Source organism: Heliangelus exortis, chromosome 5 (assembly GCF_036169615.1).
Source record: "Heliangelus exortis chromosome 5, bHelExo1.hap1, whole genome shotgun sequence".
NCBI lineage: Eukaryota > Metazoa > Chordata > Aves > Apodiformes > Trochilidae > Heliangelus > Heliangelus exortis.
The window spans coordinates 35,999,248-36,021,638 of NC_092426.1; the positions used below are offsets into that span (position 1 = coordinate 35,999,248).

Below are 22,391 nucleotides of genomic sequence, written 5' to 3' on the forward strand. Positions count from 1 at the left end.
CTTCCGAGGCCGGACCTCCTTCCATTCATTCATATCTCTTAAGTCCTCTCCTTCTGTCTGGTGACAGGAGGGGGGGGGATCCATCACTTCCTTAACCTCTCCCATCTGCCCCTGCTTCAGGGTGTGATTCCACCAGTCTATTTCCCTCTCACATTCTCTAATGGTTCTCAGTCTCTCCACCTCCTCTGTCAGTTTAACCACCTACCTGAGGAGATCATTTACTTGCTCACACCGCACACATGTGGTGTCACTGGTTCCCTTTGATACCAGTGCCAGGCACAGGCATTCACTGCAGCCAGAGACCTGCACTGCTGCATGCCTGCTTGGGAGCTCCGTCTGAGTCCCCACAATCTTTTTCACTATGGTTTTTGGCAGCGTTGTGACCATGATGTATCTAGCTACTAGTTGCTCCCTGCCTGCCCTCTGGAAGCCAGCTGCCGCTCTCTGCTCTGCGCTGCCGCGTGCTCAGAGGAGGCTGCCAAATGGCCGCTTTTTAAACCTTGCCGCCCTTCACAGCCCCGCCTCCTGCCACGTCAGCCTTCCTTATCCTCGCAGGATTCCGGCTCAGACTCGGGTCTCCTCGCTCTGCCCTGGCTTCACCGTCTCTGGGAAGCCCAACTCCTTCTCAAATCCTCTGCAATTTAAAGGCACAACTCACACCGGTGCCGCTGCCGCTCTCTGCTCTGCGCTGCCGCGTGCTCAGAGGAGGCTGCCAAATGGCCGCTTTTTAAACCTTGCCGCCCTTCACAGCCCCGCCTCCTACCACGTCAGCCTTCCTTATCCTCGCAGGATTCCCGCTCAGACTCGGGTCTCCTCGCTCTGCCCTGGCTTCACCGTCTCTGGGAAGCCCAACTCCTTCTCAAATCCTCTGCAATTTAAAGGCACAACTCACACCGATACCGGTGCCGCTGCCGCTCTCTGCTCTGCGCTGCCGCTCTCTGCTCTGCGCTGCCTCGTGCTCAGAGGAGGCTGCCAAATGGCCGCTTTTTAAACCTTGCCGCCCTTCACAGCCCCGCCTCCTACCACGTCAGCCTTCCTTATCCTCGCAGGATTCCCGCTCAGACTTGGGTCTCCTCGCTCTGCCCTGGCTTCACCGTCTCTGGGAAGCCCAACTCCTTCTCAAATCCTCTGCAATTTAAAGGCACAGCTCACACCGGTACCGGTGCCGCTGCCGCTCTCTGCTCTGCGCTGCCGCGTGCTCAGAGGAGGCTGCCAAATGGCCGCTTTTTAAACCTTGCCGCCCTTCACAGCCCCGCCTCCTACACGTCAGCCTTCCTTATCCTCGCAGGATTCCCGCTCAGACTCCGGTCTCCCCGCTCTGCCCTGGCTTCACCGTCTCTGGGAAGCCCAACTCCTTCTCAAATCCTCTGCAATTTAAAGGCACAGCTCACACCGGTACCGGTGCCGCTGCCGCTCTCTGCTCTGCGCTGCCGCGTGCTCATTTCCTTCACTCTCTGCTTTCTGTCCCACCCACAACCATCCAGGAATTCAGATGTGATGCAGGTACCAAGCTACCCCCTTGCTGCCTTTGTAATTGTTGCCCCAAGAACTTGCAACTGCTTCCTTTGCATGAAAGCACCACAGTCACAACCACCCCAAACCCCTCAGCCACTCCCTCACACCAGCAAAAAACTCAGCTGTGAAGCTATTTTTTAAACCTCATTTAATAAAAGGCGTTTTAGATATATAGAGGCTATTATGTAAATAAGTTACAGAGTACATTACAATCACATCAACAAGATTTCCTTTAGTGTATTATTTTATAAAAAAAGCACACAAAAAATAAATTCAGTCCAGTCTATCACAACTGTACAGCAACAGGTAAATATATTTATATATGTACATTTTAAACATGTAACAGTCTTTTAAAAGGTGCCCTAGGCAGCAAACACACAAAAGGAAGTGTCTGCTCTCTTGTTAAAATAAAAGTAATATACTTTATTATAAAGCATTTATACAGTAATTACAAAGGCTGACTGCTCCTGTACAGTACACCAAAGCTCTGACTACAAATTTAAAAACAAAACATAAAAAGAGTGAACACAAAAAAGTTTATATCAAATCTGAACTACAAGGGGGAAAGTACATGTGGAGAAGCTGCAGGAAACTGGTTTTTAAAATATACAATTAGATTTCTATAAAAATATATGTTGTCTTCTAATCTGGGGAAGTTAATAGCTTTTTTTTTTCAGGCTCAGCTGTCAGTGGAGTCCTCGTCTTGGAAAGAGAAGTCCTCAGACACCTGGGGATTCAAAGTTTGTGTCTTCCACCATATGACACAGGAGAAGGAGAGCGAGTAAAGCAGCCAAACCCACACAATAAATTTACACAGAAACTCATCCCCCTTCCCCCCCAAATCAAACACGAGTTGTAGACACAGCTTCTCTGTCTCTTTAAAGCTTTATCAACTCCAGACATACACCAGAAGATAAAAGAGGAAGAAAACTTGTGTGGGAAAATGGGGTTTAGAATAAGGTTTCTGACAGAGGTAATCCATGGACTAAAAGTGCTGTTGTATGCAAGCAGACAAGACTTCTGTGGCTACAGTCCTCCTTACTCCCATTTCTTTTAAAACAGAAGATAGAGACTTCCCAGTCCATTGCCTGAAAAAGACTGAGGAGGTTTGTAACTTCTGAGAGTGAGAAAACTCACTCTGTGGTTTAGGAAACTGTTTCTGAATGTTGATTTTAATCAGAGTTTGTTGCAATGATAAAAGTGACCAAAAGCCTCAGTCTGAGAAATCAGAGGGTATTTTTAGCTAATTTGGACTTCACATTACATCTCCAGTGTGGGATTAATAGCTCAGTTACCTCCAAGCTTCAGAATTCCTACCTTTGCCCTGCCTCTGGAGAGCTCTTCCTGCCAGGTCCTAGCCAGCAAAATGCCAAGATCCTGCCCAGATGACTGAAGCTGTACAGGCCCTCGAGTTCTCTCCAGTACCATTCCCTGTATCACTCAATGGAAAAACATCAGAAAATAAAATGCAGTTGTTCCTGCAGCCAGAGTGCAGCTGTATCAGACAGGCACTCACAAGTGCATGCATACCCCTAGTGATTATACACACACACACACACAGAGCCTTACAACACCCAGATGCTGCCCCATGCAGACCACAAACCTGAGAGACTGAGCCCAGCTGAGAAGGGCAGCAGAGGCAAGAGGAGGAAAATCAGAGCAAAATCTCTGCAACCCCCACATCAGAACTCAGACTGGTGACTGAGCACACAGCCTGCCAGAGCCTGACCTCACACTGCAACAGGCAAATCCATTAGGACAACACCTTTATAGACCTGCAGGCTTTGTTCCCATAGAAAAGGCAGCTAAAGGCAGAGAGACACCTTGTTCCAGCTCAGTGACTGAGCACGTGCTGCATTTCTCCTAAATTAACTGCAAATCCTTATGCTAAGTGGCACAGGGCTTAAAAAATATGGAAAATAATGAGCATAAGATGGACAACACAACAAAAGACAGAAAATCTATTTTTTTCAATCATACTGGGAACAACTCAGCCTTAAATTAACACTGTGCTGCAGTAAAGAGTCACTCAAGTAATTTTTTGCCCATTAAGAAGAGTAACAGAATTTATCCAGATCTGACAAATTCAATTCACATGCTTTGTCCCCAGCAGCTGGAGGGTTGGTTGATTTGCTTTATTAATACAACCCTCTGGCAACTTTTGCTCGAAGGCAGGATCAAATTCAGATGTAGAGTCAAATCCAAACTGCTACTGCAAGCAATTGGGAGCAGGTTTGGGTTTGTTTTTTTCATTTTTAAAAATGAAAGTCAGAGAAACATTTCTACTTATTACCACAACACAAAAGAGGTCTTGTGGTGGCTACCAGCTCAGAAATATTTCCATTTGATGCCACTTACTTGGAACCTTTGCCTGAGTTGGTCAGCCATGCTAATCCACAGCTGCTAAGAGGTCATCCTCAAAAAAAGCCCTTTTCCAATTTTCATCCAGTGACAGAGCTCCCTGCATCAAATCTTTCTGTTCTCCCACTCGTACTGCAGCAGGGTCTTGGAGTACTGGATTCAGTGTGTAACACACACACACACCATTTTGGGGCAATTAAAAAAAAAATAAAAATCTCTGTGTTGTTCTCATCAGCACCTGAATGCTTTATCCTTGATAGGAGGAAAAGTTACTCTTCTATCAATTTTCTTAAAAAGTGAAATATTTAGTGTTTGGAAGACTATAACAATGCTTCTACTCAAGCATCACTGTATCTAAAAGAAAATTAGTACTTAAAGAAATCCCATGAGTTGCTCCCTTAATGTTTGTACCTCATTTCCTCTGATCATTTGTTTGTCTATCATTTCAATTTGATCATTTCAATTTGCTATGCCTTATTTAAAACTACTTCAAGCTTGAAAACTCCTGAGGGCCAGGACTAAATGTTCACCCATTATGGCACAGGCACACTGCCAGACACTAGAAACTCAAGAGTAAAAGGGTAAAAAGCAGAGAAATGTCCTGATCTCTTGTCTGTAAGGAGAACAGCACATTTCAGTACAAAGCCCTCTGCAGACCTGCCTCATCTGATCACTGAGAAATGGAATTTCTATTTTGCATCCTGGATTTTAGCTGAAACTAAACCCAGTGGTCCAGGCTATCTCTTGTTTTTTCCTAAGCATCTACTCCTACTTGCTGTCAGAAACAAGACCTGGAGCTGGACAGAGCTTTGGTTCATCACAGTATGAGCCATCTCTGTTTTGTTTTTCTGGAGGATTCCATGCTGATTGATTAACCTTCTTTTTGTTCTCAAGTTTAGACTCCAGTGTAGTCTAAAAAAAAAAAAATCGTAATTTTTGCCACATTTCTCAATGTGCCTGTTCCACCTCTGTCTCCATTTCTTTATTATGTGTTCTGAGGCCTTCCCAGACTCTATTAACTTGGTGCTGTTACTCCAGGCAATCATATTCATTACAACAATATAGTATAAAAATACCTGTATATACCTGTATATACCTTTAAATCCTTTTTAGATAGACTCAACAAGCCCCACCTCTCTGAACTGTTGCCCTGCCCTGCAGTTCTCAAGATCTGGAATATATTGGCAGCTTCCCAAAAACACACTTCAGAACCTGGAAGTTTAATTGCATCGTTGCTTTTTACAGGAATTCATCCCAGTACTACAAGTGTAGTTCACCTGCTGTCTGTCCCGTGCTAAAGTTTCTGTTCAAAGAGCCCTAGGATCATGGCAGACAAGCATTTTCCCAATTTACAAAAGGAAAAACCTAACAATTAACACTCTCTCTGCACAGGAAGACTGCTTTACTTAAGCTTTTTTTTTTTTTAAAAAAAAAAAAAGTTTAGTAGCTTTTAGCTCTTTGTAGTTTATGAATTAACAGTTCTGTGAGATGCCAACTGCTTCCACAGCCTAATCAAAAAGCCCCCTGCATGCAGGGACATGGAAGTGTCATCCAAATGCTGAAAAGAAGCCTAATTTTGTTAGGAATGAAAAGGACAACCTTGGCAGAAGATTGAACACTGAAAAGCAAATGTGTCAACATTGGAAAGAAGTACAGTCCTTAATGATACTCCTACTTATTTTGTAAGAGTAGTAACTGGTTTTGCTATTAAAATAAAGGATTCTAGCCAAAGGCATATCAGAGCAAACATGGTACAATACACAGCCTCTGAGACTCAAGAAAGTGAAGCAATCATAGCTGCAAAAAACCACAGGGCAGGAAAAGACTGCCAGATGCCACTCTGGAGTAGGAGAGACCTTTCATAAAGAACCTGAAATTTATCTAGCAGCTTGAAGGGTCAAGTTTAAAAAAAAAAACAAAAAACCAGCCAGCCAGGCTCACTCATGTACAGCAATCCCTCTTGGATCCCTGCCTGGGAATGCAGAAGTCTCCTCCAGTACTGCACAGGTGAGCTGACCCAGCACTGGCACCCAGGAAGCTACTTCTGGGCACAGGCTGGAGGGAAGGAGCTGGGGAGCAAGGGGAACAATGATAAACATGGGCCTTAAAGATGTACAGAACAATCCTGTGCAAATCTGGCATCTGTGTCACCACTTGAACAGCCTAACTCTTATCACCTGGTGGCCAGGCTTTTTGGGCTCTTAGCATGTGTCAGTTCTGAAGGAAATGTCAGCCTTTCTGCAAAGAGCAAGGACAAGGCAGCAGGACAAGGCAGCAGGCAGGTGAGGAGCTCCTCCTGCATTTCCATACTGTCTGACAGGAATTATTCAGGGAATGAGGGCTCTTGTTGATGGGAATTTCAAGGAACAAAAGAGGGATGTCACAAGAAAGAAATGGATGTACTGAGAGGTAAGAGCCATTCAACAGAGGTTTCAGGGAGACTGCTGGAGTTGAGAGACCACTCCTCCCACCTTTGAGGTGCACACAACCCAGCACATGAGGTGGATTTCGTTCATTTTCACTAAACAAACTTTTTCCCATTTATGCAAAGCCAAACCCAGCAGTTTTCAGTTCAAATTGCACTTGTGAAGCCCAGACTACTTTCCATTAAGTTAATCAAAGGCAGACTATTTTGTTTTCCAAAATGAGAAAACCCATGAGGCCTGTGGCTACTATCCCACAGGCTGCATTCCTAATGGCATAAAAGAAACCACCTCAGGCTTCCTTTTGAAAACAAGTTCTCAAAAGGAAGAAGGTGTCTTGCTCATCCCACTATTCATTTGTGTGAAGCAGAGGCCAAAAGTGCACACTGTCTTTCCACAAAATTTGTTGGCTGCCTGAATAAACACTCAGAAAGAAAGGCAGGAAAGTGTAACAGGAAGGAGAACTTGCTGAGAAAAGGAACATCCAGAAATCACCAGTGTCACAGTAACTGGATACAGTTAGCTCAGAGAAAAGCATTATTTTCTTGCTCTGGTCTGACACCTGTATATCCAAGAGTCCTGTATTATGATTCCCGACAAGCACAAAAAGAAAGGTCCAACTGACCTCAGAGAGAACTTACTTCCACTGCAGGTGACATTGTTCTGTTATGTACCTCAAGTATCATTATAAATAGAGTAGAAATCTTAATTGTTAAAAAACAAAACAAAAAAAAAAACCCCATAACAAACCACAAGTTGAAACAAATCTTCCCATCCATCATTCTGGCTTGGTCGGTACTGGCAATCCGAAGCAGAACACAGGGCAGGAGGGAAGGGCAGCACTGAAAAGGAGCCCTGATGGTTCCAGGTGAGAAAAGTGCAAGCAAAAAACCAAAGTTAAGACCGCCAGGAGGGAGGTTGGGTCCAGCCTTGCCACTCCCTCCACTTCTGGTCTGCTGCTATATTTCCCCATCTTCATCCGAGCTCCCACTGCTGCTGCTCCCGCTGCTGCCGCTGCTGCTGCTCTCGCTGCTGTCTCCCCGACGGCTCTGGCTCCGCGCAGCTCCCGACGCCGCCGCCGCCGCCACCGCCGCCTCCCTCTGGCGCTGCTCCAGCGCTGCCGCCTTCTTCTCCTGCTCCGCGTGGCTCTTCATGTGGGCACTGCGGCTCTTCACCTTGTAGAACACCCTGAGGAAGCACAGAGGTAGATGAGGACAACGCCGTCGAAAAAAAAAAAAAAAAAAAAAACCAACCAAAACATCGCGTCCGTCTGCCAGCACCGGGGGAATTGCAGCAGGAGATCCCCAGCACCCTCAAAACCACGGAAAGTCAGGGGTTGGAAGGGTCCTCAAAAGGCCACTGGGTCCAGCCCCAGGGTCACCTCCAGCAGGGCACACAGGAAGGTGTCCAGGTGGGTTCTGAGTGTCTCCAGAGAAGGAGACTCCAGAGCCCCCCTGGGCAGCCTGTGCCACACACCTCATAGTTCTTAATACAGCCATTTCCTCTTCTCTCCCATTCAGCTCTTAAATTTTTTTAATTCAGAGGTGCAGTGCATCTGAAATACATACAGGCTGCTTCACACAAAGGGCTCTGCTTTTTAGGCATTCCCCTTATGTTGCAAAAATAAAATAAACAGGTGAACAATGGCCAAATGCCACTCCTGACCCTTGTCCAGACAGCTACAAAACATTTGAGCTTTTTCCTCCAAACTCTGCACTTCTTTCACCACCTAACTATTTGGATTTGGCACCAAATGTCACAAGACAAGTTCAGACACCATTAAGGAACCTTTCCTGCTTCTGCTTTGTCAGTGGCAAGGAGCAAACCTAACTGCCTGTCTTCTCCCAGCTCTGGAGAAGCTTCCAATGCCACATGGACCAGGGTGCCTGGGCAGGACCAGCCAAGTCCCAGCCACCACAGGAACCTCTCATCACTCCTGCTGATACACACAGACACAGACTGCATCTTTTTCCCCATCACCTGGGCTTGGTGTCCTCTTTAAATAACAGGGTAACCACTGGTACTACAAGACTCACTTATAATTAAGCAATTTATGCAGAGAACTGAAGTTTTTTGGCATTTATGAAACTGTTAGTAACAATCCAACAAAGGCTACTAGAACTGTGAGGAAATAAATATGTTTTATAGACACAAAAGATGGGTACAAGCTTAATTAGATGAACAGTATGACCACTAGCCTAGTGTCTGCTTCTACAGCACTGGCAGACTTCTGGATTTCTACACCACTATTCACATGTAAGGCTGTACTGTGTTCTCACAGGTGATCTAGCAAATATATAGAAATTACTCATTACAAGAATGTAGGCATTAGAGGGGCAACACAGCAGCTCTTTGAAAGGGCAGCTTAACACCAAATACTGCACACAATTGAAATGCTGGTGGCATCTCATTCCATTTCAGGAAAAACAGTAGGCAGCAGGTAGTACCCAAGCAGTAGTTATTATCAATAAGGTGTCTTATCAATATATGTGAAAACCCCTAATCTGCAAGTATTAGTGGGGTAATAAGTCACTAAAATTATTGCCTGTGTCTCAGGAGTAAATAGACAGAAGGGAAGTTCATTTGAGATCCAGTTTTCACAGGAAAAACTGGATCTACTTTCCCTACTACAGTTCTGTGACTACTGCTGGAAGTCGAGTTGCTCTCACCTGCCACATTTTTTACATGGAAAGGTGTTTTCTGTGTTCTGATTTTTACTGACAGCATCTGATTTTATCTTCTGTTTCCTCCTCCTCCTCTGCACTGGAGCAGCAATGGGCTTTCGAGGCTTCACTGTTGTCTCCCTTGGCTTCCTTCCAGTTCTGCCTGTGACAGCTGCCTCTTGACTCCTGATACTGGCATCACTGGCCTTTGGAAAGAGGGGAACAGTTAAGGCAAACTGAAACTTAAACCCACCACCAGAAGGAAAACAATAGCTGAGCTACTGCGGTCTCATTTATTCCAGACCAAGGTTTTATTTAAGTCTTCAGGCCATTTTCAGGAGATTTCTCATCATGGTCCTCTGTGTGCCCCAACTACAAAGACTTACATTAGGTTTTCTTTTCCCCCTTATACTTACTCCAGTTCTCCCACCACAGCACACAGCCTGGTTGCTAATAACACTCTAAATACCTCAGCCAGGTCTCTTTTTCTGGGAGATTAGAGGTAGAAACTTTTTACATTTGAAACTGTCTGCTGCTCTCTGAACTACTTGCAGAGTGAAGGTGACACAGAAAGCACAACGTGCACAATGCAGCACTTACTATTACACCATCTTGTAGTGTCTGTTCATCTTTGAAAGAAACTGTGCCCTTTTTCCTGTTATCCAACCCTTCCTCGGCCTCCTCTTCTTCCTCCTCTTCCTCCTCATCTTCATGGCCTTGTTCATCACTGTAAAAGTCCCTTCTGGGAGGAAGAACACGTGCAAACCTATGGGAACTCTTCACCAGAAGATAAAGGAACTGTTAATTTTGGTATCTCTAAATAAATGTCATTATATGACAGACTGGCCAAATGGTTTCTGCTTATGATTTTACCAGCAAATGAGACAACACACAAAGTCAAACTTTACACCATAGCCAAGAAGAAGTGAGTGAAATTTAGGAAGTTACCTTGATGTCAACTTCAGCTTCATCCTTCATAGATTTCTCATTAGCAGCATCAATGTCCCCAAATATTAAGGTCCCGTTCCGACCAATTTTCACCTGTTTCTTGTATGTGTAGTAGAATTCAACACACTGAGCCACTGTTTTGGTTTTTATCTGTTATTTTAAAAACACAGAGTCCAATAGATTACATGATTTTAAGAAGGCTTATAATAAAAAATTACTAAAAGTGCAATAAATACATTTCATATTTTTCTTTCCCCAGTAGTCTCCATTCCACAACTGCTGTTAAAGCCTTCTCTCCTCTTCCATGCCATTTCTGCCTATATTCCCCATCTCCTATGGCCACATTACACACCAAGAACCACAGGAACAACTTCCCAAAGAAAAGCTGGTCAGTGTAAAGGTGACAGAACCTGGCACTCTGTAAGCATAATGCACCTCTTAACCTCCTAAATTTTCTGAGATGTCAGGCTTGAAAGGAACTTTTCAGTTTTATAGGAGAGCTTTATTTTCCAGCACCACTTCAGAGAAGAACAGAGCAGAATACCAATCCAAAAAAGGAAAGGTAGGTTTGCAGCCCTTTCCCATTTTGGCCAAGTGCATTTTGTATACATAGAGTGGTAGACATCACTACAGACTGTCTACGTGTTCTATATCAATCATTTTTCTGGAAGTTTTGGAATATATTCTTAGCTTCTGGACTTTTATAACTTAAATGCTTTTTGGGAATAAATTCAAGGAATTGGTATGCAACTCCTGTTTTTTTTTTTACACTATCCTTCAGTGATGCCTCCCTCACTGAAGTGTTAAGCCTCTTGACAACAGGTGGCAGTGATCATTTTTGCTATCATTGTCACAGGAAACTGGAAAGAGAGATTCTAAAGGGTGCATCATTTGCATATTCATCTTTGGTCCTTCTCATCAGCAGCAAGGATGTGCTTCTATTTAGTATTATAAGAAAGCCAATTAAGCCACATTGCCAGCAGTCTATAAATATGCTGTGTTGAAGTGGTATCTTCAGTGTGGAGTAATGGAAGTAATTCAATAAGTACAAGGGTTAAGTAAACAACAACAGCAAAACTATTAGTTTTAGTTTCCTAGTGAAATTTTATGCTGTGGTGGATTAAGAAAATTCTGTGAAATCTTTTGAGTGCAGGACAGGGAGGCTTCAGAGAATCAAGATTCATTAAGTGCTCAAAAACACATAAGAATCTATCATGGCTGCCACTGGAAGAAGAAAAAATAACTTACAAGCTTTTGGACCAAAAAAAAGTCCTTCTTGTAGATGGCAATGCCTTTGTTGAAAAGTTTCTTCTCTGCAACTTTCCACTTGTCTGATCCTGTAGAGAAAAAAAGTTGTAACCAAAATCCTTCCAGTTTCAAATGTTTACTCTTCTACATATTTTCTTCATGTTTGCCTTAAATAAGACCAAAACACACTTGCAAAGGTCCAGCCTCTCATTGCACCTAATCCAGCATAACTGCAGACCACTGTAAACCCCTCCCTGAGCTGCTCCACTTCAGCACTCCTCTCATCACTCCCTTTGTGCTAGATCTAGTACTCATCACCAGAGGTCACCTCAGTTCAGCTTGCAAACACCAGCCAGTTAGATGAACTCAGATGTTTTCCAACAAAACAGGAAGGCAAAGAGACACTTTGTGGTGGCTCAGTCATTACATTTTGTACAAGTGAAATGGTGGAGCAGGAGATCACGATCTTCTCTTTCAGCAACAAACCACTGTACTTGAAGATTTATTACACCTCAAATATTCTTTTCATCCTAGCACCTTTGCCTCTAATAATAAACACATTGTGGAATCTCCTCCTGCCTTACAAATATTACTTAATGTTCCACAACCATTATAGCAGGAGTGTACAATGATGAAAGAATGTAATTTATATTCTTTGTGGTGCCAGCTGCCAGATGTCTCTCTTCCACCCCACATCAGTTCTTTCAGGTGGTTAAGGTGACTCCAGACCACTGAAATCAATGTCAAATTCTAATTATGTACAAGACTACAAAGTTTATGGCATTTAAAATTTGCAGAAACACTGAGTGGTATCAATGGTTGGCTAAGCTTTCTTCAGCAAGCTTGAAAACTCTTCACATAAAACCCTCTCTTAACTCCACCCGGGAAATTCATGCCAAAGAGGCTGTGGTTCTGATGTTACCAAAGCTTTTCCTGTGCACACCAGCTACATCCCTGCACTCTCTGTGGCTTAGTGCAAGGGATCACATTTCCTTTTCCCCATGAAGGAATTCCACACACACACACAGGTATGCAAATACACACACGCACAGGTTCTGAGAGATGCAGTGTTTCTTACATGATGAATCTCATAATTTGCACAGGCAAAATTTCTGGCAGGACATCATTTGACTTACCAGACTGGTCTTTTAGTCTTACTGCAATGTTACAGTATTCCCCAAAAGAACAGAAAAGGACAGACAGGCAGCAGGGGGTTATTCTGGTTAACAAACCTGTGTAGTGATAATCTGCCAAAGGGTGGGTAGGTGATCGTACTGGCCCCTCCAAAAGCAGTTTGGTCAAAGCTCCCTGAGATAAACACAAATACTACAATTAATTTCATGTTTCAGGTATTTAAAATGAAGACCAGGCAAGCTAACTGAGAAGAACAATAGCACAGTAAAGTTTAACATTTGGGACAGGGCAGCGTTTGAGACAACTTTACGATCACATTCTTGGCTATCTACTGAATTTGGGTACCCCAGGGAATCAGAGAATCACAGAAGTGGCAAGCTCTCAGCACCCCCTCATGTCCCTGTGAATTGACACCTTACAATGCAACCACCACACTACTGGGAGAGAGTTAATTCCACAGGCAGAGACCATGCAGCCATTTCCCCTCATGTACTGAAGGCTTAAATCACATAACTCCCATCCAAAAACACTGCCCTCAATGCTGTCCATCTCAGACATCCAAGCCACTGTGATCTTCTCCCATATAACTGAGCAGAATTTCAAAATAAACCAGCAGTCATGTGACTGAAAGATTTCAGACACACACAGAGAATGGAGCCATGTCTCTATTTTAAGGTTAAGCCACCTCAACAGTGAGCTCCTGCAGCCAGGGCTAAGCCTTCTCCTCCCTAATGCCAGCAACAGTGCTCACACTGCTGGGCTGGTCCTAGGAACCTCCCTAGCAGAAGCCTAAAACACACACACAAAACTGCACACACTCTTCTCCAATAAAATGTTCCAAGAGTCAGCACTGGCATAACACAGGGGAGGGAAACAAGCACCCAGGCAGAGGTGCAGGATGCTTGTGACCCCGGGGCTGATTTCTGTCAGGTTAAAACAATGCAAGAATTATAAAAGAAGCAACCCTGTGTCATATGCTAAGCTCTGCTCTTTGATAGCACCTTCCAGAGGTGTCAGAAGGACATTCCTGAGAGTGCAACATGTCTAACATAAATTCAGCAGCACAGCCACTCTATAGACATGCACAAAGAAGTAAAGGAAGAGGAGCAAGACACTACACTTCAGGTCTCAGCTTCAGTCTCAGCCTTTTATTTTTCCTTCTAACATAGCCACCTTCCCAGAAAGACAAAAGACAACATTTAAGATCCATTCAGCAGTCTCAGCTAACTCTGGTAGACTGTGTGCTATAAAACCAAACATGTCAAAGCTGAAAACATTCAAAATAGTAAGCATAGGTGGCACTATACATCAAGGCAGAACCCACTTCAGGGACATCCAAGGCACTGAACCAGAGCCAGATAGACAGGAAGGAGCCTGCAAGGCTGTCCTTTCACCAAATGACAGGTTACCTGACCTCCATTAACATCCTTGACCACACCAAGATGAAAAACTGGGAACTCACCAGTATGTTTCCCTTTGCTTCATGTAAGAAATGCAGCGCCAGCTCCTGGTTGGTTCCACCCCCAGGAAAAATGCTTGAACAGGCAGCAGCTAGCAGGTTTTCCACTATTTCCACAGAGGTATGAAAAAAATTCAGGCAAGAAGATTAAAATGGAGTTTCCTACAGAATTTGCATCATTAATTAACTTTTTTTAAGCAGGGCTAGACATAATGGAATGTAAAACTCTAAGAGAACCTGAATGTTCTTGCAAATTTATCTGGGTCCAATCTGGACAGAAGAACTCATTAGACTGCAAGGTCACAGGATTATTACTCTCCATGCAGTGCTGTTTGCACGTCCTCCCTCCTACAAGGTCTTCCCATCTCACTTCATCTCAAGAGGTTTTCTGAATGCCCCCTTATATTGTGAACTTCCATTTCACAATACCCTCTTTCATCAGACATTTTCTTCCAAGCCTGCCCACTTCCTCTTCCCTGGAGGATTCACACATGCCACAGCCCATGTGCACCAGCAGCAGACAGCTCCCCAGGTCTGCTACCAGCTGCCACAGCTCCTGCTTCCTCATCCTGACTTCCTCCTGAAACTTGATTTTTCCAAAATACTATTATGCTTAGAACATCCCTTGGTGATACAGAAGCTGAGTGCATGTGGGGTGTTAAAATGTTAACAAAGGAAGCTTCAGTCAGCAAAAGACTTCTCTTTGCCTGAGCCACAACAAATGGTACCAATTTTATTCCAATTAAAAAACCAGACCTATCAACCTCTCCCACCACATGCAACCTGATAAACAAGTTTTACTCCTAAGACTGTTTTCAAGACCACTGAAACATGTCACTTGCCTGGCAGCTCTGAGATTTTAAATTATGCCTACAGTACATACGTGGCTACCCATCCAACTGTGATAATTCAGTCTTATTTAACAGCCTTCCACATTTTTACCATTCTCTTGGGTGACTCTGTTGGTTTCCAGGTCATCCCATGGCTGCCACACCAGTTCTGCTTTATGTTCATCAGCTGCTGCCAGGGATGGGTCTTGGAGTGATGGGATTTCTGCTTGGAAGCGAGTTCCTACATTTATTCTCCTGCAGAAAAGGTCACATATAGCTGTTAGCCTCCCCTCTACAGCATCCAGAAAGTCTCCAGCTCTGCTAAAAGCACTTTTTATGAACAAGCTGAAATGCAGCAGGCCCTTGTGTATAACATGAACAGCTTTCAGGTGTTTTAAGTTTTATTAATAAGTATGACTCAAGAGGTGAGAAGTTTTACATTTCTGGTTTCCATTGTCTCATTAACAATGGCTGCAATTGTATTTAAATTAGGATCTCCTAATAATTGCTCAAAGAGCAGTTATTAGCTTTTAATAATCATCACTTTTTGAGAGGCTGTCACATGATCTTCTCCTACAGCAAGACTGCTGCTCATGCACAGGTGAGCCTGTTTTATAATAATGTTTTGCCAGCCCTAAATGCAGAATCAGAGCATTATCCAGGCTGAAAAGGACTTCTGGAGTTTAACTGGTCTGACTCCTCATTCAAGGCAGCACCAAGGTCAAAGTTGGGTCCTTTGACCTTAACACAAGCTCGGATCCTCTAGAAACTATTTGTAACAATGGAAATAAATAAAAAAAAAAAAAAAGCAACACAATGAAAGCTGTATTGCTCATTCTGCATCAAAATCAAATCTCTTTGATCAAATCTCACTCTTTTATCAACAATCTCATTCTTTTAGATTCTGGATTAATGGACAGATTTTTCACAACATGCAATCCACAGAGCACTACACTTGCTTTAAGTCAAGGGACCATCCACAGAGATTGTACTCAGGACCAGCAAACACCATTTTGTGCACAGAGTTAGGAAAGAACCAACACTGAAAGTCTGCTCCACCAGGCTTGGAGGTCTGGAGGTCTGTGCCAGCAGCACAGCAAGCAGTGAGGGCATGAATGTCCTTTGTCATTGCCCTCCATCTTCCACTCAGTGGCAAAAGACACAATGACAGCAGCAGCTTCACAAACTCAAGTGTAAAATATACTGGAAAAGTCCAAGGACAACTTTAGAAGCAATGCAGCAACTGTGCATGCAATTCAGGCCCTGATGAGAGAGCAAATGTCCAGCTAAGCTAGCAAAAAGACCCTTAAGAAAACCCAGATATTTGAGAACAGCTGCTCAGATCACTTCAAATTTAAATCAAATCTCCTAATCTGAAATAAGATACCTATGCTTATTGCAAAAAACTAACACCATGCTGGCAGATCCTGAAAAAAATAAAGGATGGAAGAATAAGCTTTTTTTTTTTCAGAGAGTAGATCAGGCAATGCCCACAAGATGATCAAACTCTGGAGCTGCTTCATTGGAAAAAAGGTAAAACTCATGGTCCAGGGGCAAGGCTTGCTATAATTCTCAAGTCTTGACCTGGCTCTCCCCTAGCATGAAGGTTTGCCAGAGGAAAAAACATTATCTAGTACAATAAAAAACAGTAAAAAAAAACATCTGAGAAATGGCAGCCTCCAGAACTTTCTGGGCCTCTGCTGTTCTGGAATGAGACATGTTTATTGTGAAAGCAAGAATCTGGAAAAGGCATGGGGAGGCCTTGAAATAACACATGTAACACAGAAAAACCCAGAGATACACTGGCAGATGTTCCAGTAGGATGTTTTGAAGTCCTAGGAAGGCTGTGGTATGGGAGGGAAGGAAGAGGGTATTGTTTCCTGTGATGGAAGCAGAAACACATCTGTTCCCTTTTTTCTGCATAACACATCACTTTGATCATATCAGTCATCAGGAGATGGCATGAGTTGGAAAAGGCTGCAACCAAAACAAATGGGTGACTGGGAATACACCTAAACAAAGTTTTTTTTAAACTGTTTGGTTTTGTATCTATTGCAGATCCAGATCCATGCTTGAGGGGAATGCTTTACAATTCACATGTGAATAAACAGAGAGATGAATGTTTCAGGATCTGCTGCTCAAAGGTAATTCAATTTCAAATGCACACTAAAAGTGGCACCTTCGTGGGGAATGAGGAACCCCAAGAAAACCTCAAAGTTCTTCTGAGTGTTTTACAGGTACAAAAGTCTATCAAAACTATAACACTATGGCTTTCCATTTTTCCTTTACCTGTACTGATTATCTTGGACAGAAACAGTGCAATTCAGATCATAAATAAAAAGCATGAGATTTCATGCAAGGCTGAGAAGGCCCTGCTAGAAGCAAAGCAGACTCCCTGACAGATCCTCCTTTCAGCACACTCTGAGGGACTGCAGAATGATGTTTTCTGCCCACTCTGATTCCTCTTGCTTATTGTCACAGCTTCACAGTGAAGGAAAAAGAGTAATGGATTCTGACCTACCCTAGAAGGGCTGACTGACAGAAACTGGCACTTTAACTGGAAACAGCTAAAGAGGCTGTTACTGCACTTGCAAATTCAGGAGATTTGGTGTCCCAAGACACAAACTCCTCTGGCCTTACCTGTGAGAGGGTGAAAGGAAATTGGAAAAGTTGGAAGGAAAGGATATGGGCTTGAAGGGCTACCAGAAGTTACTTTTAATCTTGAATTGAGGATGTGAACTGGGAAGGCACAGTCAAGGCACAACACCTATACTTGTGGCTGGCTAAATGAAGGGTGACTTAAGGACTGTGAAGCAACCGAAGAGCAAAACTGGCAGGACACAAAGATGTGTGACACCAGCTGCCTGGTATAAACACTTCCCAAATAGAAGAATTAAACTTCATTATCACATTTCATATTCCAAGTATCTTCAATGAAGTGAGCTTTTGAGAAGCATTAGCAAAAGGTCTGGGAAAAGACAAGCAATTAACAACATAATATTGTGCAATCAAAAGTTACAGGCAGCTTTTGACAGAGTTAAGACTGAATGTAAAATTAAATATTTGTTCCTTTAAAAAAGTGCTTCCTGCAATATATTTCCTTTATAGCAGTTATATCTGCATAACTGACCACAACAGTGCTGCACAAACCATCTTCAGAGCAGAAAATTGATTACTTTGACAACACAGAATTACACCAGTTTGCCCTCTGTCTGCATGAAAAGACAGCAAGACAACTCTGCACATAACTCCCTTTTGGCAATGGGAAAGGAACTTGCATTACTAAGTTACTATGGTTTGAAATGTCCAGCAGTGGCTTTGAAAAATTCTAGACACAATTAAAACTGCTGGACATAACTCTGCCCTGAACTTCAGCAATTTAAAAGAATAGAAACAACAGCCAAAGACAACTGCACTACAGAGAAGCCAAAGACAAGGGGGAGGGGGTGTACAATATCTGTTCAAGAGGAGGTTCTCCTGGATTAGTGTTAAATGAACCAACAGCAAAAAGATTAAGACATTTTCAAAACACATTAAAAAACCACCAAATGTTCTTATTCCCATGAAGGGGCTCAGCCTGGGAGAGATTTGCAAAGGTGACAAGAATAATCTGGGTTCATTCACACTTGCAACATTTGCCTGCTGTCAAAAGTGCAGAAAACTCAGCTTCAAACAAGAAGGCAGAATGGAACAACAGTGAGAAAAAACAAATTGACACCAACTGCTCCTGTTAATCTTTAAGCCCTTTTGGAAGACAAAGAATTTGGTATTTATTTGGGAAGAGTTTCAGATAAATATCTCAAATGCTACAGCATACACTGCAGAGTTAGAGCAGACTCAGCAATGCAGACCCTCGTGGGTGTTTTTATGCCATGTGGGTGTTTCCATGCCATGCATCTCCACATTTAGACTTTGCAGGAGTTCATTAACTTAGGCAAAATAATGATTCAAAACAACAGCACTGAACTCAAACTGGTAACACTCCCAGAAGGTTTGCAAGAGCTGTGCAGACACATTTACTACTCTGCTTTTTTGCTATTCAGCTCCAGTCCAGCAGGACTGACACCAAGCTCACAGCTCCAGGGAGAAAAGTCACATCCACAGCTGTGTGGCAGCTCATACACAATACATGGATAATGTGCAATCTGACCAGTCCATGTGACAGCTAACCACATTCTTCCATGATGCTCTTTGGCCTTCCTCTAAAGGAGCATTATTTCCCCACTCTTTAAACATCCATCATACAAAGAAGTGTTTGTATACAACAAAACAGGACAGTTCACCTTTAGTATTCAGCCCAGAGGCAGATAAGCAGTAATAGAAAGTTGTTAGCAGTACCAGAATTCCAAGGTTTATTTGCCCAAATAAACATTACCTATTGTATGGAGTAATTTTTAATAAAGTCAACTTATAGTCACTAATAGGATTGACTTCAATGTTTCTAAGAGATCCATCAACTGTAGAGGCAGCAGCTTGAAGGTTTAGGAGGAAGAAGAGCAGCACATCTACCACCAGGGCTAAGAATTTACTGGGTACTTACGGTTCAATGCTGACTGGGGTGGCTTCCCCCACAACTGTAAGAACAGGAGGGGTAACTTCTGAACTGTCTGCAAGGAAGAGAAAGAACTGCTGAGACATCTTATCTTTGCATCTCAGATACATTCTTCACACAGCTTTCAAATCTACTGGAGCTGTCAGTCTCCAAAAAAAAGGTACCCATATGCTGAAGGAGTTTAAGATTACCAAGAATTTACCTTCCAGTCACCATCTACAACTCAGTTATAACTATTTATTGCCTCCTTAGTTCAAGATATTGACCACCTATTATGGAGGAGGTCATGATGTCAGGATAAGAATGTCAGTAGAGGGTGTTGCAGATCACTCATGAATGCACCATAACATGCCCAGATGGAAGCAACATTGCATTTCCTCCCCATATCCACATAACTACACCTCCTAAAATCATGATCTCCTCATCATAAATTAAACAATAAAGGAAGGAAGAAGTGACTTACTTGATCTAAGCAGAGTTCTGTGAGCACTTTTAGGAGTCATTGGTGGTGGAACTGAATGACCACTTGAAGAGAGGATAGCATTAAAGTACAGCCCAGATCCTTCTCTCACTGGACTAAGAATTGGTGGAGGAGTGTAAGGAGGTAGCTCAAAGTTCCTGTCTGAAGGATGATCTGCCAGACGGACGGGTGACCGTAAGTGGCTCTGATAAGGAGTAATGTTAGAATAAACAGGTGGTGCAATAAATGTGCCAGCTTTTGGTGGTATGAAGAGGGGCTCAGGTCTTGGCCTCTGCTTTGGTTTCCGGGCAAAGCCCTCTGCTTCATCCTTTGGAACAGTGTCTTCGTGCTGTTAGAAAAAAAAAAAACAGCAACACGATTTTATTTTAAAGCATGGAATTACTTGAGTAACAAATGGAGAGATGACACCATACTTTCTTTCACAGCAGCTCAAAATCTGGATGGCAGAGTTGGAGGGTTTCCCAACAAGTAGCACAAAGGGAAAAAGGAGAGCGATGGGGAATAGAAGGGGTCCAGGAATTACTAGAGAAAAATGGCTCTGAGTGCTTATGAAGTTATATTTTACAAGAACCACACATATGTCTCTCATCCAACCTTTGGTTGGAAAGATAATGACCTCATGGCAGCTTCAAAGAGGATATAAAAGTATAGCAGACCCTGGTACAGATGAAGGGTAACACCAGATTGCTAGAAGAGAACAAAAGACAATACAATAGTATTGTCTTAGACTGTCAGGCATTTAAATACAGAGAAACTCCTCATTAACCTGCCCTTTCTCTGGTATCTGAACCCTGTTTTATGCTTCTAGAGAAAATAATAAAACAAGAAACAAAAACAAGCAAACAGAAAACCAAAACAAACCCCAGAACAGCACCACACTGAAGGGGTGGGGCTGCACTGATCTTCAGTACCCCAGTAAGAGATTTTAATTCTATTTGAATAAACCTTCACTTCGCATTTTATTAATATACAGAGATATGTATGTGCATTACTCACAATTTATTATTACCCACGTATGTATGGAGAAGGCACTCTTTCCTCAGACAGACTGTCTGTTCTAGTGCTACTGAGCATCTGGCTTTATTCAGAGTTTAGTAGGGGGGCACTGCTTGGCTCTAGTAGCATGAGCCAATGATGCCCAAATACACGGCAGCATTATGATAAAAAAAATCCAGTTCCCAGACTACATCCATTGCAAGTTCAAGCCTTGAGCTCAAACTACTTTAACAGAAGAGCTTATGGATAATGAGTACATAATTAAATTTAACAGACTGGGCTTCTTAGCCTATCCATACCTGATTTGAGGTTTCCATGTTGGTGTTACGGTTGGATCGCCTCCGAGTGACTATCACAGAAGGCTTCCGCTCACAAGGAGCTCGATCATTTGTTTGGCCTCTTTGCAGCTTTCCATCTTCAGACTTTTCCTTTCCAAGATTCTGCAAGTCAATTTTTCTCACTGGCACAGACACAGGAATGATAAGAGGCACAAGGCTATTATCCTCTCGAGCTCTTTTGGGAGCTGGTGAAGAACTGGCGAATTCAACAACACTTTTTGCAGCTGTAGGTCCTGGAGCTGATATCAGCACATTCTTCTCTTCAGAATTATCTGGTTCCTGAGAAGAAAAATACATTTTAAAAAGTTCTGTAGTACCTGCATTATAAATCAGCTGATAACTGACTTCCAATGATGTGTATCAGATTACTCGACACAATATGCAAGCTGAAATTAATTTGGAGAACTGCTACTGGAGGAAAAAGAATGCTTCAAAAAAGTGTTACCAGAACTTCTTATAATTATTTGAGGGTTGCCTGAAGTCTCAATGGCTAGAAGATCCGTATAAATTATTCTTAAGAATCTTTTCACTGCCTGTGATTTGACACTGTCTTCCAGAAAAATTTCTGCCCAGCCATATAACTTCAACAAAGGTTCTTCAGTTTTGGTAATTATCAGAAACTGCAGGTTATTAATTTCAAATATTGGACTTCCATTCCAGGAGAAAGTGAACCATGACAATCTTATTAAATCTCTCAGACAAAAAACAGAGCAAACTTTTTGCTGCACTTTTTTTTCTTGATTTACATGACAGAAGCAACTTCCCTTATTGTAACTGGAGCCTTTGAGATTTGCTGCCTAACCAGGCTTGAGCCTTAAGGACTTTTCCTCAGCAGAATCAACAAGGCCTAACTGCAAGATGACACTTTTTACATTGGTATTACAGCTTCCATGTCTCTGCTTTCTTCCACTCATGGAAATCCTAGAAAATCAAGCTCCAAGGAGATGGGAAGAGAGGATGAAATACTGAATACACATGGATACTCTAACACCAAATGTCTCCAGGTAGATCCTTCAAAGAACTATCCACATATTCACTCCATTCTGAATTCAAAAGCAGTTGCCAGCTCACTTTGAAGCCTGATGTTAAAGCACAACTTTCAAAAACATTTCTCTTCAGGGCTGTAGAGGCCTTTTTGAGCTCTTATGAAGTGCAGTCCAGAAGCTACAGAAGATGATCCTTCCAGTGTTTCAGAACTTTAACCTAAAGCTCAGCTTGGGAAGCCTTTGGCCAGGATCAGGTGTGCAAACTCATCCTTCATCAGAGCACAATCTAATGAGCAATCTACCTGAACAGATGTGTTTTGTAGGTAGAAAATAAGGCACACTATTTCTCAGGTATGACAAGAGGTTTCCAACCTGTACTAACAATTTTTCAGACTTACTGAAGTCCTCAAAAAGAATATTTTGTGTGCCTTTAAGACACACAGGTACCATATTAAAA

At 42.8% G+C, this 22,391-nt stretch overlaps 1 protein-coding gene across 6 annotated transcripts in view; it reads right to left on the minus strand.

The window, feature by feature from the left end:
* Positions 1 to 1,646: 1,646 nt before the first annotated feature.
* MIDEAS (mitotic deacetylase associated SANT domain protein) overlaps positions 1,647 to 22,391 on the minus strand; it is a 58,510-nt gene continuing 37,765 nt past the window's right edge. For 5 of the 6 annotated variants that reach the window (XM_071744604.1, XM_071744600.1, XM_071744601.1 and 2 more), the window contains 11 exons: positions 20,910 to 21,227; positions 19,597 to 19,942; positions 19,122 to 19,188; positions 14,694 to 14,836; positions 13,755 to 13,858; positions 12,391 to 12,466; positions 11,159 to 11,247; positions 9,911 to 10,060; positions 9,563 to 9,739; positions 8,969 to 9,168; positions 1,647 to 7,487 (listed from right to left, as the gene is read on the minus strand). In XM_071744604.1, coding sequence (XP_071600705.1) covers positions 7,259 to 7,487; positions 8,969 to 9,168; positions 9,563 to 9,739; positions 9,911 to 10,060; positions 11,159 to 11,247; positions 12,391 to 12,466; positions 13,755 to 13,858; positions 14,694 to 14,836; positions 19,122 to 19,188; positions 19,597 to 19,942; positions 20,910 to 21,227 — 1,899 coding nt within the window. In that variant the 3' untranslated portion in view covers positions 1,647 to 7,258. Of the gene's footprint in view, positions 7,488 to 8,964; positions 9,169 to 9,562; positions 9,740 to 9,910; positions 10,061 to 11,158; positions 11,248 to 12,390; positions 12,467 to 13,754; positions 13,859 to 14,693; positions 14,837 to 19,121; positions 19,189 to 19,596; positions 19,943 to 20,909; positions 21,228 to 22,391 lie in introns of those variants that run through there. The other variant, XM_071744605.1, reaches the window with a different exon arrangement.